At 43.1% G+C, this 27785-nt stretch overlaps 1 protein-coding gene across 5 annotated transcripts in view; it reads right to left on the bottom strand.

Moving 5' to 3' along the window:
* PHF20L1 (PHD finger protein 20 like 1) overlaps nucleotides 1-27785 on the bottom strand; it is a 66259-nt gene that overhangs the window by 37216 nt on the left and 1258 nt on the right. For 3 of the 5 annotated variants that reach the window (XM_039350453.1, XM_039350456.1, XM_039350454.1), the window contains exons 2-6: nucleotides 26608-26722; nucleotides 17912-18080; nucleotides 17047-17131; nucleotides 13363-13451; nucleotides 3174-3236 (exon numbers count right to left, since the gene is read on the bottom strand). In XM_039350453.1, coding sequence (XP_039206387.1) covers nucleotides 3174-3236; nucleotides 13363-13451; nucleotides 17047-17131; nucleotides 17912-18080; nucleotides 26608-26690 — 489 coding nt within the window. In that variant the 5' untranslated portion in view covers nucleotides 26691-26722. Of the gene's footprint in view, nucleotides 1-3173; nucleotides 3237-13362; nucleotides 13452-17046; nucleotides 17132-17911; nucleotides 18081-26607; nucleotides 26723-27785 lie in introns of those variants that run through there. The other 2 variants (XM_039350455.1, XM_039350457.1) reach the window with 2 other exon arrangements.

Raw genomic sequence — 27785 nt, 5'->3', positions numbered from 1 at the left:
CGTGTGCAAAAAAAGAGGGGGGGTTCAATCAATCAGTGAATTTCAACTTCTCGCGGGGAAAAAAAAACTCTTGCAAAGTTGGAATTGATTCATTGAACTTTTTAGTCCCACCCAGTCTGCCATTCCCACCACAGCCATGCCCAGCCAATGGGCCACGCCCAACCAATAGGCCACACCTAGCCAATGGGCCACACCCACCCGGCACCCGACAATGCATAAGCGGGTTTTGGGTTATAGTTTGGGCACTCGGTCTCTAAAAGGTTCGCCATCACTGTTCTAGAACAAGTCACAAAGTGAACAATACTTAGGGATCATGGAAATAGGCAGAGATCAATATTGTGGGTTTGTCAGATGAACACTTGGCCAGATTTTCTTAAAAAAAAAATCGTATTTTACAAAGCTTTTCAAAAGAAAACTTTATTAACTATGATCAACAGTTACTCTTCCAAGTCAGCCTAGAGTGAGAATTTTCTCATTTGCCTGCTTTCTGAAGTGTTTGTCCTGATTTGTCCAAAAGCAGGACTTGTCAACAATTCATTAAGAGTGGGATGAAATGGTAAATGAAGAGGAACACCACACATCTGCAGATGACATGAAACTGAGTGGGATCAATCACGAAGAAGACAAAAACTAACTGTACGATGACCTTGATAAGCTAGAAAAAGGGGTTGCAATGTAATGAAGGATAAAGGAAGAGGAAAAAATAATAATCAAATGCACAGTAAGAAGGTAGAGGACGTCAGGTTGATGATACTTTTTTGTGGAAAATATTTGTACTTTGAAAATGTAACTAATCACTAGGTGAATATGAATCCCTATGACGTGGCTACAAAAAATTCAAGACCTACAGTAATATACTACAATTCCCAAATCATGTAAAACAATCACATTCAAATATTTGGTCCAATTCTGGACATTTAAGAAAAGGGATTTAGAGACTTTAGAATGATGCCAGGGCTAAGGAAGCTAAGCCTTACAAGGAGAGACTCAGGAAATTAAGCATTCTCAGACTTGATCAAAGATGACTTAAGTCAGGGGTATCAAACTCAATTTCATTGAGGGCCGCATCAGCATTGCGGTTGCCCTCGGGGGGGGGGTGGACTACTGGGTGGGTGTGGATGGAGTGGGTGTGGCCTACTGGGTGGGCATGGCCAGCTCTACATCGTTCGCGTCAAGGGTGCCTGGGCAGGAGTGGGACAGATCTGAAGGTCTCTGGCAGAAAGGGGTGGGGCCGGGGCAAGCGCCAAGGCATGGTCCATTTCTTCATTCCTCACAAAGGGTGACACCTCCCCAGCATGCACCCAGGAGGCGGGGCCGACACAGCAGGGGCTGGTTCCTCAGTGTTTCCAGATGGCCTTGTGGAGCTAAGACTGAATGCGTTTCAGCATAGATGGCCACCACAAAATTGTACATTGGCTCCCGGCCGGCCGGTCTGGGCCCAGGGCTAAGGCAGCAGGGGCCATTCCCTCACTGTTTCCAGGATGGTTTCGCGGGCCACATGAAACCTCTTCGCGGGCCGTATCCGGCCCCCGGGCCTTGTGTTTGACATGTCTGACTGAAGCGAATATGCCTTCAGAAGAGGAAACAGAATATCAAAACCAGTAGTCTATCATCCCAGAGGTATTGGACAAAACGAAGTTAGGTTCGGTTGGATGTTAGGAAAACTTTCTGTAATGTGACAGTGGAATCAATTACCAAAAGAGGTAACTTGATAGTGGAATCAGTTCTAAAGAGGGGAATGACTTCTCTTTCATTGGATGTCTTCAAATACAGGCAAGGGAGACATCTGTCATGGATGCTTTATTCAGAATTCCTATACCGTGCAAATAATTGGATTCATTGGCTTAACTGAAAATTTCCAACTATAGGATTCTATCCTATGTACATTAAAACCCACAAAAGTGTAAAGATTATGACTGCAGCTCTACATTTGCACTCAAAGTCTGACAAATCTGCACGCATGCATGAAAAAAATGCATTTTACCTTCTGCAGTAAAATCAATCTTACACAAAGGTTCAGAAAAAAAAGGAAACTTTTTGATTTCTTCTAAATTAATATGCAAATTTGCACCTTCCTAAAAGAAGTATTTATCAAACTTGGATGATTTGTCAACTGAATTTAATCACTATTATCCCATCTATTTCAATCGTATCAGTAGGATAGCATCTTCTGTGTGTATATAAAACTGCCGATTTACATCCAACAAACTATGTGTATTATAGGTTAATTCTCTATTGTTAGGTTCTGTTAAACATTCTAAGTTATTTTTTCACTTTGGAGAACTGCCATCTCGGACTTCAAACGATCCAAACGGTTACCTCAGAACCATTATGAGCGCTTCCTACATCCTCAACAGATCTGCAAACATTTCTTTGCGCTGGATGAAATTTCTCAGAGCCCTACCTTATAATTTTACAGCTTTAAACATGAGCAAACAAGACTAAAATATTATTCCACCACCTCTTAAGTTCCTAGCTCCACCAATGATTTCTTGAGCAACTACAGGTAGTCCTCGACTTACAACCGTTTGTTTAGTGACCGTTCGAAGTTACAACAGCACTGGAAAAAAAAGTGACGTAGGACCATTTTTCACAGTTACGACTACCGCAGTCTCCCCAGGGTCACATGATCAAAATTCCGAGGTTTGGCAACTGAGTCACATTTACGGTGGTTGTAGGGTCCTAAGTTACGCAATCACCTTTTGTGACCTTCTGATAAGCCAAGTCAGTGGGGGAAAGCCAGATTCGCTTAGTGACTGCGTTACCAACTTAACAACTGCAGTGATTCGCTTAGCAGCTGTGGCAAGAAATGTTGTAAGATGGAGCAAAACTCACTTAGCAACTGTCTTGCTTAGCAACAGACATTTTAGGGCCAACTGTGGTCATAAGTCAAGGATTATCTGTTATAAACCATACTCATTTTCGGATGGGATCTTAGTCACCTCTACAGACAGCCCACCTGAAGCATTATTCACTCGTGGACTGATGCTCTCACCTTCCAAGGCTCTACCACAGCTCTGCCCTCTCTCTCTCTCTCTCTTAGATCTCTTCCACCTACATTGCCACCTCTTCTGCTGGTCTTGGCCACATCAGGTTTTCGTGGTTTCTCCTCAGCTTCTGCTTCCTGTGTGCCAAGAACCCTCCCTCTCCTTCCACAATCCCACAAAACTCACTTCACGTGGCTCGTTATCCGTCACTAATCTCAGCTCCGGTGCTATCTGCTGCCTCTCGCGCGCCTAATCGTATCGAAGATAAAACACAAAGATGGAAACAAAAAGACAAGTTATCACACACAGGCCTCTCAATGGGATGACTCCATTCACCAGTCTTCCGCCATTTCTTGCCCTCCCAACGCAACAGTTTTAGCCAACAACAGCCTCAGATCTGCGAAACTGTGGCGGCCAAGATCACATTGGTATCGATCTATGTTGTCTTTGTCTCTGCTGGCAGTCAAGGTTTATAGTCAGCCAAGTTTAATAAATAAAGACTACCTCAAGGCTAGAAAGCAGACACATATAAAACAATGGCTCATCCCTACAAATTATGCAACCTGCTATAACATCTAAGATAAAGGAGATAAGCGTTGGCATTTTATTTTGTTATACTGATTTGTGTGTAATCTGTATTCATTACACAACACTAAACTGCTTGGTATCTCAGAAGCTCAAGTAAGAATACCTACAAATGGCTTTAAAAAAAAAACACAGCTGAATTAAATAAGCATGCGTTGTAAAGACTAAACATTCACATGTGCACATGCACACACGTGCACTAAGTATGTTTCAAAAGATTAAAATTTCTATACCGCTCACCATATTCTGCAGGATACAAATGTATCTAGTAGTGGTAAAAGTATATTTGACAGTTAATTAGCACATTCCATCTAAATGAGGCGGGGAATTGCATTTCTTCTGAAAAATCTCACTAAGCATTATTTTCATAGCTCAGGCAAAAATTCAGAGATAAAAGCAGCAAGTAGTCTCTTTACGGGCATAGCAGTTGATAATAGAGAAACTTTGTAGTCTTATTTCTATAAGTTTGCAAATGTTAAATATTCGGTTACTTTAGGGTTCTTGTTGTGGTTTGCCCCAAAAACCTACAGCATAAAACAGGGGCCTTCAAACTTGGCCCTTTTATGACTTGTGGACTTTAACTCCAAGAATTCCTCAGCCAGTATGCCACTCTGGCTGAGGAATTCTGGGAGTTGAAGTTCACTAGTCATAAAAGGGCCAAGTTTGAAGACCCCGGTATGAAACGTCCCATATATCCTTTTCAAGTATATTATGAATAAGCATTTTTACATTCAGGTTTTATTCTACACGTAGTCCTTGACCTACGGCCACAATTTAGCCCAAAACATTTGTTGCTAAGTGAGACAGCTGGTAAGTGATTTTTTTCCCCCATTTCATGACCTTTCTTGCCACAGTTGTAAAGTGAATAACTGCCATTTGTTAAGTTAGCAAAACTTAACGGTTGTTTAAGTGAATTCGGCTTCCCCAGTGACTTTGCTTGCCAGAAGGTCGCAAAAGTGGATCACGTGACCCTGGGACACTGAAACTGTCGAAAGTATGAGTCAGTTGCCAAGCTTCTGGATTTTGTTCATGTGGCCAAGGGAATGCCGTAATGGTTGTAAGGGTGAAAAATGGTCCTCACATGGACTGTTGTAATGCAAGGACTACCTGTGTTATATTGTAAGAATAGATTTTTCAGGTTAAGCAACTCATTTCTAGATACTGTTTCCTGAATCAGTATATTTTTTCCTTACATTATATACATTATATAGTCCATACATTATACCTGGCATCAAGCTTGTTTATCAACTCTAAGTAACTCTTTTTTCACTCTGTTCCCCATCCTACAACTCAGGCAAGCATGCCATCCTGACTCACCCTCAATCATGAAAAAAAAAGCCAACACAGTGCTAGGCTGTATTAACAGAGGGATAGAATCAAGATCACGTGAAGTGTTAATACCACTTTACAATGCCTTGGTAAGGCCACACTTGGAATACTGCATCCAGTTTTGGTCACGACGATGTCAAAAAAGATGCTGAGACTCTAGAAAGAGTACAGAGAAGAGCAACAAAGATGATTAGGGGACTGGAGGCTAAAACATATGAGGAACGGTTGCTGGAATTGGGTATGTCTAGTTTAATGAAGAGAAGGACGAGGGGGGACCTAATAGCAGTCTTCCAATCTCTCAGGGGCTGCCCCAAAGAAGAGGGAGTCAAGCTATTCTCCAAGGCGCCTGAAGGCAGGACAAGAAACAATGGATGAAAACTGATCAAGGAGAGAAGCAATCTAGAACTAAGGAGAAACTTCCTGACAGTTAGAACAATTAACCAATGGAACAACCTGCCTCCAGAAGCGATGAATGCTCCAACACTGGAAGTTTTTAAGAAGAAACTGGACAGCCATTTGTCTGAAATGGTGTAGGGTTTCCTACCTGAGCAGGGGTTGGACTAGATGACCTCTAAGGTCCCTTCCAACTTCATTATTATAACTAAACAACTCATTTGATATTTTCAACGAGGGCGTGCTTGAAGATTGCAAAACTGTGTTATTTTAACGTTATCGTCAAGAAATAGTCTCTGAGCTTCTAAGGCCATTTTTGGAATTGTCAATTCATACTACCATCCGGGCTAATGGAGGATCTTCTCTGAGAATCACTGCCCAAAACAGTGGCTACTAAAAGGGAGGAAAAACAATCCACCAAACTATAATATTCCTCCTCGGGGAAGAGTTTATCTTCCATTTCGCATCTCAATGGATTTCTTCCAAAAAGTTACTTTTACGTCAGCTTTATTTTGACTTTTGCTGCCGCTGCTCTTCCTTTTTATACATCTAACCAGGCTAAGAGCGTACAGGTAATCCTCAACTTACAACAGTTTGTTTAGGGATCGACCACAATTACAATGGCAGTGAAAAAAAGTGTTTTGTCCCAGCCTATGTGAGTCCTTGTTAAATCACAAGGAGAAACCCCTCTTCCAACAAGCAGGCTGGAACCACAGGGAAAAAAACCAACCAAACTTTTATTATTCACAGACTGAGTCTATGTCCAAGGCAAACAAACACAGTTCCCTTTTATTATGCAGCCAAGGCGTGGCTTCCTAATGCCTTCTCCTTTGCCTTTGGAGCCGCCCCATTGCATTCCTCTGTCCTACTCGCTTCTCTTGCCTGCGCTTTCGTGCATCCGGGATTTGTCTCAGCTGTTTTTCATCACTGCCCAACTCAGGCACCCAGCACAGCTGTTTCTCAGCCTGAGTGCGAGTAGAGAGGCCAGGCTCCTCGTCCAACTGAAAGTCTTGGAGCTCCTCAGAGCCTTCCTCTGACTCTGTTGTCACTCCAGGCCCCTCCTCCTCCTCCTGATTCCTCAGACTCAGCTACCAGGTCCACTGGTTGGCGAGGAATCACAACAAAAATGACTTAAGAATGCTTTTCACACTTATGACCATTGGTGCATCCCTATGGTCAAGTGATCAAAATTCAGACACTTGGCAACTGGCTCATATTTATGACGGTTTACAGTGTCCTGGCATCACTTGATGCCACCTTTTGCGACCTTCTAAGGCAGTGGTGGCGAACCTATGGCACGGGTGCCAGAGGCGGTACTCAGAGCCCTCTCTGTGAGCACGTGCACCATGCCCCAGAGATGGCAACTGTCCCTCTTCAACCAGCCACCTGCTAACTCGCCGAGGTCCCACGTGGCCGGATGCATCATGGCACAGCTGGTTTCCCTCACACAAACCCGTCCCATCCCTCCTGATCTCGCATGCTCTCCTTTTCCCGGGCACGACCCACTGCATCGCCTCCTCAGCTGTCAGCAGGCCATCCAGCTCAGAGGTGGCTTCTTTGAACTGCTGGCGGCAGGCTGTGGAGCCCCAGAGTGCACCAGTTGAGGGGCCAGCAGGCTGTGGCTGTTGGATACTGTCGGCCCCCATGTGCTTGTTGGCCTTTGTGTGCAGGGGCCAATGGTGTCAGGCAGCAGCCGCCCCAGCCCTTACCCTGCCCCATGGCAATGGCACTCCCACCCTGCCTCGTCTCACCCCGCAGGATGAGCGTCCTGCCTACCGCCCCACCTGCCAGAGACCCCCTGGATATCCCCCAACCCTGCCCATCCCCCACCGACATCCCTCCCCACGAGCAAGACTGAGGTGACCATGCCCACCTTGGCCATATCCACCTAATCTGCCATGACCACCACAGCAATGCCCACCCTGTGGGCCACATCCACCTGGCACCTGGCGATAAACAAGTGGGCTTTGTTTGGACATTCGGTCTCTAAAAGGTTTGCCATCACTATTCTAAGGAGCAAAGTCAATGGGGAAGCCAGATTCACTTAACAACCTTGTTATTAACTTAACAACTGCAGGGATTCACCTAAGAACTGGGCAAGAAAGGCTGTAAAATGGGGGGAAACTCACTTAACTAATGTCTCACTTAGCAACAGAAACGCTGGACTCAATTGTGGGCATAAGTCAAGGATTACTTGTATTTCCAGCTGGACAGTGAAGTCCACTGAATATTCTCCTGTCATCTCCAAAGCAGCAACAGATTTTGAAAGGTCCTCAGCGAGGTTTCAGCAATGAAGAAGACACGGATGGAAACTAATCAAGAAGAGAAGCAATTTAGAATTAATGAGAAATTTCCTGACTGTTAGAACAATTAATCAGGGGAACAATCTGCCTCCAGAAGTTGTGAATGCTCCAACATTGGAAGTTTTTAAAGAAGAGACTGGACAGCCATTTGTCTGAAATGGTAGGTTTCCTGCCTGAGCAGGGGGTTGGACTAGAAGACCTCCAAGGTCCCTTCCAACTCTGATATTCTGTTATTCCGTTAAGTCATAAGCCTGGGGCACTACTTCTCTGGCCCCTGACCTGGTCAATGCTGCTTCAGGGATAGCAGCCCCAAAGGTTCATTCCTTCTGTATCTTTCCTTAGCAGGCAGCAATGGTTCTTTTGGATTCATAATTTGTGACCAGCGCTTTAGACTTCCTTAGACCTTTTTCCCCTGAATCCAAGGCAAGCTGATCGGTTAGCATTTATTCTCATCTGCTGGGCATGGATTTAAGAAGGAACTGTGCACACAGAAAGACACAAGTTCATGAATTTTATGCCAGGAATTCATCCGAGGAATCTAAATAAACTTTACAAGATTTCTCATGGACATTCTGAATATTGTAACACTTTGCTAAAAAAATAAATTTTTGGATTTGGAGCTGGCTTCTCAAACAGAAGCATTTGAACAATATTGTGAGAAACCAGGAAAAATTCTAATAATTATGCACTGGAGACAACTTCCTTGTGTGTCCAATCACACTTGGCCAATAAAGAATATTCTATTCCATTCCATATATTCTATTCTATTCTATTCTATTCTATTCTATTCTATTCTATTCTACTCCTACTCCTATTCCGTTCTACTCTACTCTACTCTACCTCTTACTCTACTTTTTACCCTTACTCTTATTCTACTATGTCAATATTTTTCAAGGTAAACAGCTGTACCTTATCTCTTGGCAGAGTTTAAAACAATCTTGTGGAAATCAAGAGTTAATGTCAGAACTCATATGACACCATGCCATAAATCTTAAGAACACAGTAAACTCTGCAAGGAAATACAGCTGGGAGTACAAAGCCTCAATGCTAAAACCTACCAACTCTGGAAATTTCTTCTCTGCTACATGCAAAGACTAATCAGGTAGCAGGAGTACATATCTCTGTTTTTTTATAGAAGACACTAGTACATTTGCAAAAGCAGGAGCTTATAGTAACCTACAAAAAAATTTCTTAGAAACTTTTCTAAGAAAATGTACTTCATAGTTACTCAGTATCATGTAAATTAATGATAGCAAGTTTTCCATTTCAAAGTATATCTATGTAGAACTGGACTTACAACCTTAATGGAGCTTAGCCATCAAGGTTGTAAGTTGTGATGGTAGTAAACTGGGTCACCCATGTGACATGCCCGATTTTACAACCGTTTTTTGTGGTTGTAAAGCAGACATGTCAAACTCGCGATGTCACGTGACATCGCGCAACGTATTGGAGCTTTTTCACCATTGCCGGCAATGGGGTGGGCGTGGTTTCACGCTGACGCATCCGGCTTGCAGGCCAGCAGTTTGACACCCCTGTTGTAAAGTGAATACCCCAGTGGTTAACCAATGGTTGCTATGAATCAGTTTGACTGAAAACCAGAAGTAAGTGCTGGTTTTTAGCAAAATTGTCATGTAACAGACGGACATTCGCCAAGTGCTTGACATGAGGTCATGTGACCGCAAGGGGGAGGTGCCAATACTTTGGAACCAGGCTTTACGCCCACAGGGAGGTCCATCATAACTTCAGAAGTTACTAAGTGACCAGTTGTAAGTCAAGAACTACCTGCATTAAACTCTTAATCCTTCCCACCCTCTCGTGCTGTTAAGCCCTGCCTGGAAAATAGGCAACTCCAATGGCAGTGGTGGCGAACTTATGGCACGGGTGCCAGAGGCGGCACTCAGAGCCTTCTCTGTGGGCACACGTGCCGTTGCCCCAGCCTTGCCTCCACCCGCGACCCCCTCTCCAGCAGCCCCCCTTGAAGGAGAGTCGCCATCGAGCGTGGCCCACACGAAGCAGCGCAGCCAAGGACATGGCAGCCAGGCAGCATAGATAAGACTCTGCCCTCACACCCCATCATGCAGTTGATGCTGCAGGGCGCGGGCAGAGGGTGTGGCCGCCATAGTGCTGCTGGGCTGCCTGGGCGATCTGCAGCGGGCCCTGGAGGCAGTGAGTGGTCCTGTGGGCAGGCAGGGCAGGGGATGGGGGGGCAGAGCGGGGGCGGACAGGGGGGTGGAGAGGGGGCGGGGTCAGATTTTGGGCACTCAGTCTCTAATAGGCTCGCTATCACTGTCCTATGGCTAACATCGGCTCACCTGCACTACAGGCGGTCCTCGACTTACAACAGTTCGTTTAGTGACCGTTGAAAAGTTACAACAGCACTGACAAAAGTGACCGATGACCGTTTTTCACACTTATGACCGTTGCAGCACCCCCACGGTCATGTGATCAAAATTCAGAGGCTTGGCAATTGACTCATATTTATGACGGTTGCAGCCTCCAGGGCTCAAGTGATCCCCTTTGGAGACTTTCTGACAAGCACAGTTAACGGGGAAGCCAGATTCCCGTTAACAACAATTTGGCTAATTGAACCACTGCAGTGATTCGCTTAACAGCTGTGGCAGGAAAGGTCATAAAATGGGGCAAATTCACTTGGCAAATGTTTCACTTAGCAACATAAATTTTGGGCTCAGTGGTGGTCGTTAAGTCAAGGACTACCTGTATCATACCTTGCACAATTTAATGAATCAAGTGTCTACTTTGTAAAGCCAAATTTCTACAGTGGCTGGATTGCATATTGTGTTAAGCCCTGGTTTGTTTTCTTATTTGTTACCTAGATTCACAAATCATGTTAAGCAAAAAATCACACGAGCCACATTAAAGCTCAGCGCCAACGCTAGTCAGGCCTGCTGCATATTCATTTCTTAAGTTCGTTTAGAATGGAGTCTCAAAATCTGAATATGAAAGTACTGCAAAATCTTGATTTTAATAGACCTAAAGCAAGGGTAGGCAACCTTGGCTCTTTTATGACTCGTGGATTTCAGCTCCCAGAATTCCTCAGTCAGCTATGCTATGCTGACTCAGGAATTCTGGGAATTGAAGTCCACGAGTCATAAAAGAGCCGAGGTTGCCTACCCCTGACCTAAAGTAACAGACTTCAGAGGGAAATTTCCATCGGAACATCCTTAGGAAACATTGGATAAACCCAGGGCGTCCGAAATCGTCTGGATGAAGCAGTAAAAAGTTTTGTTAATTTTGTGACAGCTATAGTGGTTTACACCATTTGCATAACAACCATTAAACGAAGGATGAAAACTGCCATCAGGGTATTATTTAAATATCGATAGCTGAGGATAACAGGCTCCCTCCCCTAAGTGCTCCACTGAACAGAGGACTTCTACAGCATCAGACCAGTCATAAGAGCTATGGTGGCATAATGGTTAGAATGCAGTACTGCAGGCTGACTCTGCCCCTAGCTAGGAGTTTGATCCTGACTGGCTCAAGGCTGACTCAGCCTTCCATCCTTCCAAGGTCGGTAAAATGAGGGTTGGGGGTAACATGCTGATTCTGTAAACCGCTGAGAGAGCGCTGCAAAGCACTGTGAAGCGGTATATAAGTCTAAATGCTATTGCTATCATCTGGTTTAGTATTACTGGACTGGCAGATGTGCTTCTAAGGGCAGCTCTTCCCGAGCCTGACTTCGCACAATCTTTTCATTCATTGGGGATAGCCTGAGAACTTGGGCCTGTCAGGCACAAAGAATCAGGACCATCCATTAGATTGCAACACAGATTTATACTCAAGAATCTAGTCAACTAGCAAGCCAGTTTGGCCTAGAGCAGTGGTTCTCAACCTTTTTAATGCCACGACCCCCAACCGGTTGTAAGTCGAGGACTACCCAACTGGTCGTAAGTCAAGGACTTTCCCTGCCCGGGAGTGCCGCGCATGCGTGGTGCTGCCCCCTGCGCCGGCCGAGGTGTAGCTGGCAAGGGGCAGCGACGGCGCAGGGCGACCACCGGCTGGGCCACCAGCTGGCCCAGCCCAAGGGAGGTAAGGAACCTGCCGGGCCCCACGCGCACCAGCAACCCTCCCTGCACCCGCCGGCCTCCCACCTCCCACCCCTGGCCCTCTTTTACTTACATTTTTAGTAGTTGCTCAGCAGGGAGGGGTGGAAACTTCCAGACAGCTCGCCTTCGCTGCAGACAACTTGCAGCACCATTTGCAGAATGGGACTTTTGGCGGGCTCAGCAGGGCAGAGACAGCCTGGACAATCCTATTGGCTTTTGAAAGCCAATAGAATTAGACTCTATTCAAGAGAGTCTATTCTATTGGCTTTCAAAAGCCAATAGAATAAAAGGGAGTAGCACAGCTAAGGAAAAGGGGGGGAAAATGGCAGACTGCGTTGTTTGGCGACCCCGTGAAATGGTCGTTCGACCCCAAATGGGGTCGCGACCCACAGGTTGAGAACCGCTGGCCTAGAGGTTAAGGCTAGAAAGCTGAAGACTATGTTATGTTCTTGTCCTACCTGAGCCATGAAGGCTGGACGGGCGACCTTGTGCCAGTCACTCACTCTCAGCCCGGCTCACCTGACAAGGTGGTTGTTGTGGGGAAAATAGGAGGAGAAAAGTATGTTGGGTATGTTCGCTGTCTTATTTGTAAAAATAATAAAGGCAGGATATAAATAATAAATAAGTAAACGGTCAACGCGAAATTGGCGCTAGAGAAGGGTCAAAGGAATTCAAGGGAGGGCTGGACTTCGGTCACTGGTGGCAACTCTAAGCTGATGACATGTTTAACTCCACCCTCAGTTCTGTCTACTTGCCTCCTACGGGGTCACACGTGACTCTGAAATCCCTTTTCTGTGGCCCCATGAAACTTCTTCCCCAATCATAATCACTGAAAAATAGCTGCATACTTTCCTGCCAATCTGACATCAAACATCCAAACGTATACTGATAAGGTCCAAAAAAAGACTCAAAATAATTTCTAAAACTGCAGAACTGGAAGGAATCATCACTGAAACCTGAAGTAAAGCAACTGTTCCAGGTAGATGTCCAACATCAGCCTGAATACCTTAATTCCCAAGGAGCTCTCCTAATAATATTATACTGTAAAACTACTCTCTCAGTATTTTTCGCCTAACATCCAGCTAGAATCAAGAGGTTTTAAAAAAGCAAAGACATTCAATAAATACTTTGCCAAGCCCACAAACCTGACTCAGCAGTATCATACCCACAACAGTCTTAAATAAGCTGTAAGTGCAGACCTCTTGTGCTCATCCCAGACACCAAAAAAGCTGACTCCTGGACTAAAAGTGCATGAAAAGAGTGGTCTGTCAGCAGAGTTAGAATCAAGAGTCATTGCCTTTAAATAATGACAAGACTTCACCAAGCGTAGCTTATACAGAAAAGCTTTTTAGCAGTAATCAAAATCTAAGGCCCTAGCTCTAACATGGAAGGCATGGGAAAGGCCAAAGAAATTGGATAATGAATACTCCTCCACCTTCTGCTATTCCATCAGCATAATATCTTGGTTTTGAATTTTCTATCTTTTTTTTTTCTTGCAGGAAACGAACAAGAACAGAGAGGGGGGGGGGAAAGAACTTTTTCCTGGTGTCGACTACCATGTTCACTTATTAAAGTGTCTGATTGATTCCTCAGTCTTAGTGGAGTCTGTGGAATGTGAATTACATAACACAAACTGGAATGCAGTTAACGAGGAATTAAGAGATGCAACTTAACATAGAAACTAATTGGAACTTTGCTTACCTGCCCTTTGGCATCCTCCGGCATGGATTTGATATGTATTCTTTTGAGACACCGAATCACTCCGTCGTAGAATTGTACAGTGAAGGTTCCTGGAACACCATCACCAGAAAGAGGAAGTTATTCACTGATGTATTTAAATGATGATTTTGTTCTACAAATGGCATACACACCTGGACATCAGCTCAAGTGTTTCATGTCATCCTTAACCTGCAAATTTCTTCCAACTCCATTCAACATTTTCAGAGATATAGGAAATATCTATTGAGAGCTAGTTTGGACTAGTGCGGAAGTAGGCAACCTTGGCTCTTTTATGACTCGTGGACTTCAACTCCCAGAATTCCTGAGCCAGCCATGCTGAGGGGAAAGGGAGAGGTTTCCAAGCTGAGCCATGCTGGCTCAGGAATTCTGGGAGTTGAAGTCTACGAGCCATAAAAGAGCCACGGTTGCCTACCCCTGAACTAGTGGTTAAGCCACCAGGCTAGAAACCAGGAAACTGTGAGTTCTAATCACACCTTAGGTATAAAAGCCGACTGGGTGACTTTGAGCCAATCATCAGGAGACATTTAATCTTAGTCTCACTTTGGGTAGGAAAGGCTGGCTGGCTGACTTTGGGCCAGTTACTCTCTCTCAGCCCAACTCACCTCACAGGGTTGTGGGGAAAATGGGAGGAAGAAGTAGTATTAGGCATGTTCTCTGCCTTGAATTATTCATAAAAATAATAAAGGAAGGATTTTTTAAAAAATCTAAATCTAAATAAATATCCATTTTTTAAACAATGCATTTTTTTCAAATTAATATTGCACAATTTAATATATGCAGAATTCATTTTTAAGGGAATAAATGATTGAAAATTCAATCAGCACAATTGTTTCAGATTACCTAAATCAGGGGTTCTCAACCTTGGCAACTTTAAGACTTGTGGACTTCAACTCCCAGAATTCCTCTTTGTTGGCTGAGGAATTCTGGGAGTTGAAGTCGACAAGTCTTAAAGTTGCCAAGGTTGAGAACCCCTAACCTAAATGCTTCAGCAAGGCACTTACGTTCAAGATTTTAACACTTTATTTATTTGATTTATTTGAAATATAGTAGAAACAGAACATATAAATATAAATGGAAGGTGATACAATAAGCTACAATGATAAACCTATTATTAAAAATGCATATTCAAGAAGTGAACCAAAACTCTTTATTTGGCAGTATACTGGGCATTTCATAAAACTCCTTATCAGATAGAGACACTCATACTGGGAGCGGCTCAGATCATAAGCCATTTAAGGATTTGCAAATTAATACCAACACCTTAAATGGTGCTTGGTAAACAGCTGGTAACCCATGAAGATCTTAAACTACAGAATGATTTTATACAAATGGCAATTTCAAGGCATTTTGAGGATAATCTAATAGCAGACTGCAGACTGCAATAGTCAAATATTGCCTTTATTTTTTTTTTAAAAAAAATAAGTTATTTCATATGAATTTTTCTTGTGTTCCATACTGCAAAGAAGTTAACCTAAGTAACTGTTCTTTGATTAATTGAGTTTATACACATAAAGTTTGATCTGAGGACTTCTGGCATCAGCGTCTCATCCTGACTTAAATTATGCTGTCCCTTAGACTTTGAAACCTTGCGTATATTTTTTGAGAGTTAAATTCAGCATCTGCCTTTAAATATTCCTAGGATGTAGCTTTAAAACCTTTTTAAAAGCTGCACAATGGTGTTCCACATATTGTAGTTTAGTTCATATAAGAACACGCTTGAAATTGATTTAACAACTGGGAAGAACAGCTGGTTTCCTAAAAATATTAGCTAGAAATGTTTTCCATTCTCCAACACACTGAAATACAGGCATAACTACCTGCCCTTTTCATTTCCAAAATAGAAGGACTTCAACTGTGTGCCAAATTCAAACAGGATCATAGGGCTGGAAAGGATCTTGGAGGATCTTCTACTCTTTCCCAAGGCAGAAGTCTTTATATCAGTGGTTCTCAACCTTTCTAATGCCGCGACCCCATAATACAGTTCCCCATGTTGTGGTGACCCCCAACCATTTATACATCACTGCGTGCCAGGGGCATGGCCAAAGGGGGGAAAATGGCGGACAGCCTTGTTTGGCGACCCCCGTGAAATGGTCATTCCACCCCAAACGGGGTCCCGACCCACAGGCTGAGAACCACTGCTTTATATCATTCCAGACAAATGGACGTCCAACCTTTTCTTGAAAACCTCAAGCAATGGAGCACCCATAACTCTGGGAGGCAAGCTGTTCCACTGATTAATCATTCTTGCTGACATCATTCCTCCTCACCTCCAAGTTGGATCAGGCTCTGATGAGCTTCCGCCCATTTCTTGTCCTGCCCTCAGGTGCTTTGGAGAACAAATTCGGACTCTCTTTCCTGGGACAGCCCTTCAAGCCTTGGAAGAGAGCTATCATGTCACCCCCAAGCACCAAATTTTGGTTTCTTGTACTTAAATTTTGTACTGAGTACAAAATAAACTCCTGATACTGACATTTATTTAGATTTATATTCCAGCTTTTGCAGTGGTCTCTTTTCCAACATGTTCCCATGGCCAGGCCCCAATATCTTAGTAATTTCAAGAGTGCTGCATCCCTCTGAAAGACTTTTTTTTACAATTTTTAACTTTTCAGAGTCAGTTCAATCTCTTTTTTGGTCCATTTTCTCTGAGGAAAAGAAGCTGCCTAATAATTAGGCACACTTTGATATAGGGTGTTGATCTCCTTAGGCCACACCCTCCCTCATTAAACAAATACACATGACCTGCTATGCTTGTATCCACTAAGCATTCAAGTTTATGCAGCCTGGAAGTGGAAATATGCATGATATGGCCAAAATATTCACTTGCCTAATAATTGTGCACAAAGTGAGAAGCATAGAGAAAAGCTGCTGCCTTTGCATTCAGCTCATCAGCTTCTCTGAGGAGTCTACCTTAACTGCTGTTAGAAAAAGGCACTAGACCAGGGGTCGGCAACCTTAAACATTCAAAGAGCCACTTGGACCCATTTCCCAGAGAAAACACTGGGAGCCACAAAAGTTGCGCGCGCACACACACGGACACAGGAGGGGGGGAATTTGATTGAAGAGCTTAATTAAAAAGAAATAGAGGCTGCTGTACATGAGTTCGTTCTCTCTCTCTCCCCCCTCTCTCCGATCTTCTGCTCACCTGGCAAGCTGGCTTCACGCTGTCCTCCGGCAAACTGACACACATTCTTATTGGTCTGGCTCTCTCCTGCCCTTGGTCTGCCACTCCTCTTCCCCCACTCAGTGTTGTGTGTGTGTGTGTCTGTGTGTCTGTGTGTGTCTGTGTGTGTGTGAGAGAGAGAGACAGACAGACAGACAGACAGACAGAGACAGAGAGCTGCTGCTTCCTGCTTCGATGCAGTAAAGGGAGGAGCCCCGCCCAATAAGCTTGTCAGAGAACAGCATGAGGCCACTCTTTTACATAGAGAGAGGGAGAGAGAGGGAGGAGCACAAGTGCCTCTCTCTGTCTATCTCTCTCTCTCTCTCTCTCTCTCTGCAAATGGCAGAGGAGACTGGGAGCCACAGGAGAAGGCTCAAAGAGCCACATGCAGCTCCGGAGCCACGGGTTGCCGAACCGTGCACTAGACGGAATGGATTCCTGGTGTTCCAGCAGGAAAGGGCTCCTCTCCCTGACTTGATACAAACCTTCTTTGTTAATTGCTTCAATTTTTGCGGGATAATATCGGCAATCTGTCCAACGAGCCAGAACCTCTTCTCCTGGTTTAAAATCCTGTTTTAAAAGAACAAAGTGAGGGAATATAACTTAAAACCTAGCTTTGGGAAAAATAAAATAAAATTCCAGTCTCCAAAGATTACTGGTCGTCCTGAACTTACAACCATTTGTTTAGTGACTATTTGACGTTACAATAGCATGGGGGAAGGGGGAGGGACTTACAACTGATCCTTGCACTTACACCCATCGCAGCATCCACTGGTCACATGGTCAAAATTCAGGCGCTTGGCAACCGGCATGTATTTAGAAGGGTTGCAGCATCCCACGGTCATGGGATCGCCATTTGTGACCTTCCCAGCCAAATTGCAACAAAGTCAATGAGGGAAGCTGGATTCATTAAGCAACTATGCCAGGGGTCTTCAAACTTGGTGACTTTAAGACTTGTGGACTTCAACTCCCAGAATTCCTCAGCCAGCCCTCTGAACTATTAGCTGCAGTGCTTTGCTTAACAACTGTGACCAAAAAAGATTGTAAAATCACGCACACTTGACTTAAACATCTCCTTACTTAGCAACAGAAATTCAGATCCCAACAGTGTATGGCAGGGGTCTTCAAACTTGGTGCTTTTATGACTTGTGGACTTCAACTCCCAGAATTCCCCAGCCAGGCAGAATTCTGGGAGTTGAAGTCCACAAGTCATAAAAGCGCCAAGTCTGAAGACCCCTGGTGTATGGAATGACGTTTCATTTGTCTGTACTCTGGGCTATAATCGGGGCTTGCGATCCTGGCCCGTGACTTCCACTTCAAGCCACTCATAAGGACTGGAGAAATGCTTACGATAAATTCATCGTCTTTTAGGGCCTCCTTCCTCATCGAAGGCCGCTCGAGCGGGCGCAATCGGTTGCTATCCCAGTAAATCCATTCATCGTAACGGTGACTCCAACGCTCAAAATGGACAAGCATCTTCCCTTCCTCATAGTCTATCTTCTCAATGCGCGAAGGGTACCTTTAGAAGACAAACAGAAAGAAGAGACTTCAGAGGCTTTCTCTCCTCAGGCACCCAGAGCGTTTACGCGAATTACTCATCCTGAAGTACGATAAATTAAAATGCGAGGAGGATCGAGCGATAAGTTTCTAATAGCGCAGAGATAGGCTGAATTGCTGCGCTTTCATAGGACGGGATCATACAGGTAGTCCTCAATTTATGACCACAATTGGGACCGTAATTTCTGTTGCTAAGCACGGAGGCTGTTCAGTGAGTCATGCCCAGTTTTATGATCTTGTCGCCATGGCTACTAAGTGACTCACTGCATTTGTTAAAAGAATCATATGGTTGTTAAGAGAATCCAGCTTTACCATTGACGTTGGTTGTTGGAAGGCAGCTGGGAAGGTTGCAAATGGCAATTATATGACCCTGGGATGCGGCCACCCTTATAAACACACACATGCAACTTGCCAACCGCTCAAACTTGATCGTATGACCGCAGGAATAATGCAATTGTGTAACTGCAAGCACAAGTTGTAATCCATTTTTTTTTCACAGCCGTTGTAACTTCGAATGGTTTCTCAGTGAACTATAAGTCGAGGACTACCTGTATTATGTGTATGCATATTCATTATATATAATGCATACCCTTTATCGATTTGTAACTTTTCCATAAGACTTTGTTCAAACCACTTTGTAAGGTATCAAAAATCCGTAAGCAGTTAAAAATATATATAATTTAAATAAACAACTAACTGGAAGAGAAAATAAAGCACAAAGATGTGGCTCACACGCACACACATCCAAATCCAACCAGAAAATACAAATCTGGGAAATGCATCAGTATGTAAGGCAGGATATTAGTTGTTGCTTCGTATTAAAACTCTCCCGCTTATAGCAGTTTCTTCCATCAACTGAGAAGATATGGATTGCCAATTTTCCTTGAAGCCACATAGACACAGAAATAGCCCAGATATTTCTTATTCTAAACACCTCTAGTATTCACTGTTTTCAAAACTGAGCAGGTTTTAATCAGTTCCTTGGCTAATAACGTGGACACCAAAGGTAAAAATACACAGCCTCTAAATCTTATTGACACAGCACCTAACAGGAGGTATTATCATGAATCCTCTATGGAAGTCACTGATAAGAACACAAGGGGGAAAAGTTGTGATTTTGTGCTAGGAGTGCATGCGCACAAAGAAACAGGGGGGAGGGAGGGAGAGAGAGAGAGAGAGATGGACTCTGGGAAGATGGAACAGGATTAAGTTCAGCATAGCCATACACCAGGGGTAGGCAACCTTGGCTCTTTTATGACTCGTGGACTTCAACTCCCAGAATTCCTGAGGAGTCATAAAAGAGCCAAGGTTGCCTACCCTTGCTAATAGTTTGTTTCCCATCTTTTTTATTCATTGTAACATTTCTGCAAATTACTTTTGAGATGAGAAGATATGTTAGCATGAAAGGGATGGATACTTGTATGTTACGCAGCTTTGCTAAAACTATGAAAGTGGCTTTGCACCTCTGGACAAAAACTGAATGAGACATATTTTTATCAAGGAAAAAAAACCAGAGCATGACGATTTATAAACCGGCTCTTCTTAGACAGCTTTAAGTCACCATTTCAGATCATCCATTGGTATTAGCTATCAATCTACTCTAAAAAATAATTTTTATGTTTAATCTTACAAATTTAAGATAATAACATATCAGAAAAATTCCAGTAGTAGCTGCTCTCCTGCCTAGGTGTTCCATCTGCTTCACAATTACAGTACTTTAAAATTTTCTAGCATGAAATTTTACTTCTAGACTATGGAAGGCAAAGACCATAAAAGTCATATCTATTTGGAGCCAGAAACTTTACAAAAAAACATTAGGCCGGAATCAAATCTAAGCACCGTTGCCTATTATAAGTTTAAAACATTAAACAGGAACAGAAAAATCCGTACAACAATAGAGAAAGGATAGTATTAATTATAAAAGATGCTCTGTCTGGAGCTATTAAAAACACTCTTTAAAAACTTATTGGTCAGTTATTTTAAAATAACTTTATTAAAGATAAGTTTTAACAAAATGAATTAGTTCTACCCAAACTGTTCACATTCAACAAGCTGAGCTATTCAATGAAATAAACCTGTCATAGATTTTTTTTTTTCTGCTCTGCCATAGCTTTATATTTTAATTTTACACTAAAGATGATCAACAATTCTTCCCCATTCCTGGTGTTACCAATACTCTAGTTCTAGAAAACCTGTTTGAAATATAGTAAAACGTATTTGATCCCCTGCTGATTTTGTACGTTTGCCCACTGACAAAGAAATGATCAGTCTATAATTTTAATGATAGGTTTATTGTAACAGTGAGAGACAGAATAACAACCAAAAAAATGCAGAAAAGTGCATTTCAAAAAGTGAAAGCACATTTTAATGAGTGAAATAATATTTGATCCCCTATCAACCAGCAAGATTTCTGGTTCCCAGGTGTCTTTTATACAGGTAACGAACTGAGATTAGGAGCACCCTTTTAAAGGGAGTGCTCCTAATCTCAGTTTGTTATCTGTATAAAAGACACCTGTCCACAGAAGCAAGCAAGCAATCAAATTCCAAACTCTCCACCATGGCCAAGACCAAAGAGCTATCCAAGGATGATTTTGAAATGCGTTCTTCTGGATTTTATTTATTTATTTATTATTTATTTATGGGACTTATATACCGCTTTCAGTGCAAGCACTCTCTAAGCGGTGTACACCAGTAAGCAATGTATATATATATTTACATTGTCCCCAACAATTTGGGTCCTCATTTTACCTACCTCGGAAGGATGGAAGGCTGAGTCAACCTTGAGCCGGTGAGATTTGAACCACTGACCTGCTGAACACAGTCAGCTAAAGTGGCCTGCAGTACTGCACTCTAACTGCTGCGCCACCTCGGCTCTTTTTTGACCCCTTCGGAAAACATGACTTAGTACTTGGTGGCAAAACCTTTGTTGGCTATCACAGAGGTCAGATGTTTCTTGTAGCTGGCCACCAGGTTTGCAAACATCTCAAGAGGGATTTTTGTCCCACTCTTCTTTGCAGATCTTCTCCATGTCATTAAGGTTTCGAGGCTGATGTTTGGCAGCTTGAACCTTCAGCTCCCTGAAAATCCCAGATTTTCCATGGGATTAAGGCAGCGGTTCTCAGCCTGTGGGTCACGACCCTTTTGGGGGTCGAAGCGGCGCCTTCCAAGCGGGAGCTGGCGCTCCAGCCACGCCCCTCTCGCGTGCGATGGGCTGTGCAGCATGGAAAGGGGCTCCTGCGACCCCGCTGCTGAGATGGCGCTCAGGAGACTGGAGGGGCTGGCAGGGCCCAGGCGGCGGCTGGGAGAGGGCAAGAGGTGCTGGGATGAGGATGGGGGCTCCAGGTTGGCGGGTGTGAGAGGGCAGCCGGCAGCTCCGAGGCGCACGGATCCTCCGCGCAGCTTCTGAGGCCCCGGATGTGCCGCCGCTTGGCTCTCCACCAGGCTCTCCGCCAGAGCCTCCCCCTTTTTCCGGGCAATTGTGTGGAGCTGCTTGTGCGTCCTTGGCAGCGCCTCCCCCCTTCAATCTCCTTCCTTCTCTAACTCCATCCCTTCCCCTTCAATCTCCCTCTCCTTCCTTCCTTCCCCCTTCAATCTCCTTCCTTCTCCATCTCCTTCCTTTTCCCTTCAATCTTCCTTCCTTCCATCTCCATCCCTTGGCGGGTGTGAGAGGGCGGCCGGCGGCTCCGAGGCACACAGATCCTCCGTGCAGCTTCCGAGACCCCGGATGTGCCACCGCTTGGCTCTCCACCAGGCTCTCCGTTAGAGCCTCCCCCCCTCCCCAGGCAATTGTGCGGAGCTGCTTGTGCATCCTTGGCAGCGCCTCCCCCCTTCAATCTCTCTCTTCCTTCCTTCCTTCCTTCCTTCCTTCCTTCCTTCCTTCCTTCCTTCCTTCCTTCCTTCCTTCCTTCCCCCTTCAATCTCCTTCCTTGTCCATCTCCTTCCTCCCCCCTTCAATCTTCCTTCCTTCCTTCCATCTCCATCTCCATCCCTTCCCCTGCAATCTCTCTCTCCTTCCTTCCTTCCTCCTTCAATCTTTCTTCTCCATCTCCTTCCTTTCCCCTTCAATCTTCCTTCCTTCTCCATCTCCTTCCTTTCCCCTTCAATCTTCCTTCCTTCCTTCCATCTCCATCTCCTTCCTTCCTTCCTTCCCCCTTCAATCTCCTTCCTTCTCCATCTCTTTCCTTTCCCTTTCAATCTTCCTTCCTTCCTTTCCCCTTCTATCTCCTTCCTTTCTCCTTCAATCTTCCTTCCTTTCTTCCATCTCCATCCCTTCCGCTTCAATCTCTTTCTCCTTCCTTCCTTCCTTCCTTCCTTCCTTCCTTCCTTCCTTCCTTCCTTCCTTTCCCCTTCAATCTCCTTCCTTCTCCATCTCCTTCCTTTCCCCTTCAATCTTCCTTCCTTCCCCTTCCCTCTCTCCCAACATTTTTGAGCAAGGAAGAGTAAGCTTCTCCAGCGAGCATTGCTACAGTTTTTGTGATTAATCACTATGCTTTATGTTCAATTTGTAACAATGAAAATACACCCTGCATATTAGATATTTACATTATGATTCATAACAGTAGCAAAATTACAGTTATGAAGTAGCAATGACAATAATTTTATGGTTGGGGGTCACCATAACATGAGGAACTGCATTAAAGGGTTGCGGCATTAGGAAGGTTGAGAACCACTGGATTAAGGTCTGGAGACGGGCTAGGCCACTCCAGGACCTTAATGTGCTTCTTCTTGAGCCACTTCTTTATTCCCTTGGCTGTGTGTTTTGGGTCATTGTCATATCGGAATACTCATCCACAACCCATTTTCAATGCCCTGACTGAGGGAAGGAGGTTCTCACCCAAGATTTGATGGTACATGGCCCCGTCCATCGTCCCTTTGATGCAGTGAAGTTGTTCTGTCCCATTAGCAGAAAAACATCTCCAAAGCATGTTTCCACTTCCATGTTGGATGGTGGGGATGGTGTTCTTGGGGTCATAGGCAGAATTCCACCTCCTAAAATGGTGAGTTGAGTTGATGCCAAAGAGCTAGATTTTGGTTTCACCTGACCACAACACTTTCTCCCAGTTCTCTTCTGAATCATTCAGATGTTCACTGGCAAACTTCAGACAGGCTTGTACATGTGCTTTCTTGAGCAGAGGCACCTTGCAGGTGCTGCAGGATTTCAGTCCTTCACGGCGTAGTGTGTTACCAATTGTTTTCTTGGTGACTATGGTCCAGCTGCCTTGAGATCATTGACAAGATCCTCCCTTGTAGTTCTGGGCTGATTCCTCACCGTTCTTATGATCATTGAAACTCCATGAGGTGAGATCTTGCATGGAGCCCCAGACTGAGGGAGACTGACAGTTATTTTGTGTTTCTTCCATTTGCTAATAATCGCGCCAACTGTTGTCACCTTTTCGCCAAGCTACTTGGCAATAGTCTTATAGCCCATTCCAGCCTTGTGTAGCTCTACAATCTTGTTCCTGGCATCCTTGGACAGCTCTTTGGTCTTGGCCATGGTGGAGAGTTTGGAATCTGATTGATTGCTTCTGTGGACAGGTATCTTTTATACAGGTAACAAGCTGAGATTAAGAGCACTCCCTTTAAGAGAGTGCTCCTAATCTCAGCTCGTTACCTGTATAAAAGACACCTGGGAGCCAGAAATCTTGCTGATTGATAGGAGATCAAATACTTATTTCACTCATTAAAATGTGAATCAATTTATAACTTTTTTGAAATGCGTTTTTCTGCATTTTTGTTGTTATTCTGTCTCTCACTGTTACAATAAACCTATCATTAAAATTACAGACTGATCATTTCTTTGTCAGTGGGCAAACGTACAAAATCAGCAGGGGATCAAATACTCTTTCCCCTCACTGTATATACTTTGTTTCCAAAAATGCAACAACCCTTGGTGTTTCTATGATGCGAGATATTTTACAAGGAAAAATTTCAAGGAATTTTTTTTTTTTAATTCCAGGGAATACTGCAATCCAAGAATCTACAACAAAAGTTCCTTGGCAGGGTCACTATTTCCATGAATAGCGGGGAATTCTATACTTGCAAGCGTATCAAATATCCTAGCCCATATTTGAAAACTATTTTCTCTACAATGTGAAAAACAGGTATTTCCTGTAGTAATGGAATATCCACAGGGGTGGAGTATATGCATTGCACTAAAATCTGAATTTGCTGAAAGGTAACCAGACAGTTGATCAGGTGTTAAGAGCTACCGTAGTAACTACCCATTTCATTACAGCAATATCCTGAATTTCAATTCTGAATAACTCCCAAGCTAAATGACAATACTATCTTTTGCTCTATTAATTAGTGAAGAGGAAAAAAAAAGTCTCTTGCGTACTTGTGCTGATTGGGGAATATAAAAGCATTCTTTCAAGGAAGAGGTGCTTATTATCAAGTTGAACAATTTAAATTCTCAACATCCTATTTTTAAATACAAGAAAATCGTGTATTTCCACAGATGAAAAACCATTGGGTGTCCAATGGTGACTTTTGTATACTTTAGAAGAGACCATATTTTTCCTGATCCAAATCCGATTTACTCTCAACCAATTTATCTTATTTTACGATTCTTACTTGTATCAATTAGTGTGATATAGGTACCAGTTCATGTTAATTTGTGTATTTATGATACCTATTTTTATGCTGCCTACTCACTGGTCTCTAAGGCAGTGGTTCTCAACCTTTTTAATGCTGCGACCCCAACCTGTCGTAACTCAAGGACTACTCAACCGGTCGTAAGTCGAGGACTACTCAACTGGTGCAGCACCGTTTGCAGAATGGGACTTTTGGCGGGCTCAGCAGGGCAGAGACAGCCTGGACAATTCCTATTGGCTTTTGAAAGCCAATAGAATTAGACTCTATTCAAGAGAGTCTATTCTATTGGCTTTCAAAAGCCAATAGAATAAAAGGGAGTAGCACAGCTAAGGAAAAGGGGGAAAAAATGGCGGACTGCGTTGTTTGGCGACCCCCATGCAATGGTCGTTCGACCCCAAATGGGGTCCCGACCCACAGGTTGAGAACCACTGCTCTAAGGTATTACAAGCACCACTCTATTTTCTCTAAACTGTATTCAAATGTGGCATTATGAAAGGATCCATTTTTACAAAACAGATGACTTTTTTTCTTATAAAGGGATATTTTGTGAATCAGTGGATATCAAGAAATCATAGATGACTGTCCTATGGTGCAAAATTCATGCTTTTTTTTAAAAAAAAAGGAAGAAAAATTGAGGAAAAATTTAAAGAACTTTTAAGCACAAACACAAGACCACCTTCATCAAAATTATATAAAGCTATTACAGTATAAGAGCTTCTCTTTTTTTTAAAAAAAAAAAGAAATTTTATTCCCACTGTGCATCTCAAGCAAAATAATCACTGAATCATGCAAAATAGGGATAATGGGAGCAAGATGAAAAACCTGCTACTATATATTACGAGTCTTTCAAGTGAAACACTTGCAACTATTTATTTATTTCAAACGTTTATGAGCCCAACACCAGGAATGTGACCCAGGGCAGTGTGCAACACAAATAAACATTATAGAACACATGCCAAACTTCATTAAAATAGTACTCAGTGCTTAAAATTAGAAACAAAGCACGATAATTAAAAAACAAATCACAAGGAGGCCCCTCCCTGACTTCTGACTCAACCCAAATGCCTAGAGAAAAAGCCAGATTTTTAACTATTTTTTTCAAAAGCACAAAGCATTGGGGCTGGTTTTATATCAGGCAAGAGATCAATTTAAAGAACACTGCATGTTTTGGTAAGGTTACCCACAGTAATGTATATGATCCTGACTCATTAAACTGGCAATGTTTTTAAATTTCATTCTTGACTGTGTAATACAAAATCAAATATAGCTACAGAATGCGTGTGTTTGTTTGTGTGATTATGTGCGTCTGCCTATCTGTCTATGTCTGCACACAGAAACAGGAAAAGCTTCCAGACTAATTGGTTACGTTGAAAGTGGTATGTATATGATGTATACTGAATTCTTTACTTCTATATGTATTGGCATGGAGCTATCATGCATCGTATGAAGATGTCTTCTACTAAGCCAGCAGTATACAGGTAGTTCTCGATTTACAACAGTTTATTTAGTAACCCTTTGAAGTTACAACAGCACTGAAAAAAAGTGACTTATGTCAATTTTCCACACTTACAACTGTTGCAGCATCCCTAGGGTCACATGATCAAAATTCAGACACCTGGCAACTGTCATGTATTTATGTCAGTTGCAGTTTCCCCGGGGGGTCATGTGACCATCTTTTGTGAACTTCTAACAAGCAAAGTCAATGGGGAAACCAGGTTCACTTAACAGCCATTGGATTAACTTAACACCTGCAGTGATTCACTTAATAACTGTTGCAAGAAAAGTCACAAAATGGGGCAAAACTCACTTAACAAACAAATGTCTCCCTTAGCAACATAAATGTTGGGTTCAGTTGTAGTCATAAATTGAGGATCAGCTGTAATCAGGTTCCATACCATTTTTGTAGATAATCCAGGGCTTCTAAGCGAGCACCAATTTCAAATGTGATCCCAGGACGATGTGGAGGCTTTCTGCTCATCTTGATAATCTCCAATTTATCCTTCTTGTTTGCTACACAAAGAAAGAAAAAACATTCCAGGAATTAAAGAAAACTTCCAGATGTGTTCATACACACACTAAATACACAAATTCAACAAATCGCATTTTCATGGTACATTAACATAAAACTAAAATATGTATTATGATGCAATATGGTGGGCCTAGTACTCAAAATATGTAAAGATGTACAGTGGCTCAACTATTACTGCTTTTTAACTTTGTGATTGTTCATGTACAACCACAGTGCCACATTCATGTGTTTATCTGTTGATTAAAGAAAACAACATTAGCCTAGATATTGGAACAAGGAGAGTCTTCTGAATTCAAACAGGATTTATCCCAGGTTAACACATACAGTACAGAGAAATCTCAGATTGCGGCCAATCTAAAAATTAGGTTATTGATTTGTTTCTCTGATTTTCATCCATGGAATAATTCAATTATGAATTTCCAAACAAATCCCCAGCATATAGGTCACAACACCTATATCGAATATAAATTTCTTATCGAGCAGATAGTGAAACTGAAGCACATATCATGTTGCTTACTACTAAAGGGACTTCCCTGTGGATGGACTACAGGTTGTCCTTAACTTATAACAGTTCATTTAGTGACCGTTTGATGTTACAACAGTACTGAAAAAAGGGAGTCGTGACCCTTTTTCACACAACCATCACAACTTCCCCATGGTCACATGATCACAATGCAGATGCTTGGCAGCCGACTCATATTTATGATGGTTGCCGTGTCCTGAGGTCATGTGATCACCTTTTGTGAACCTGTGAAAAGCAAAGCCAATGGGGAAGCCAGATTCAATTAACAATTGTGCCCCTAACATAACAACTGCAGTGATTCACCTAACAACTATGCTGAGAAAAGTTGTAAAATGAGGCAAAATTCACTTAGCAACTGCCTCACTTAGCAGCAGAAATTTGGGGCTCAATTATGGTCATAGGTCGAGGACAACCTGTACACTAGTCTACTCCATACTGTTTAAAATCTCAACATAATGAGAAGGGACTAACGCAAGGGGAAACTCACTTATCTGACAAGATTTTAGGAAGCTGTGTTTGAA

This window comes from Crotalus tigris, unplaced genomic scaffold (genome assembly GCF_016545835.1).
Source record: "Crotalus tigris isolate CLP2741 ecotype Arizona unplaced genomic scaffold, ASM1654583v1 scf7180000018335.1346539, whole genome shotgun sequence".
In the NCBI taxonomy this organism is placed as follows: domain Eukaryota; kingdom Metazoa; phylum Chordata; class Lepidosauria; order Squamata; family Viperidae; genus Crotalus; species Crotalus tigris.
This window is presented reverse-complemented; position numbering and strand designations above follow the sequence as displayed.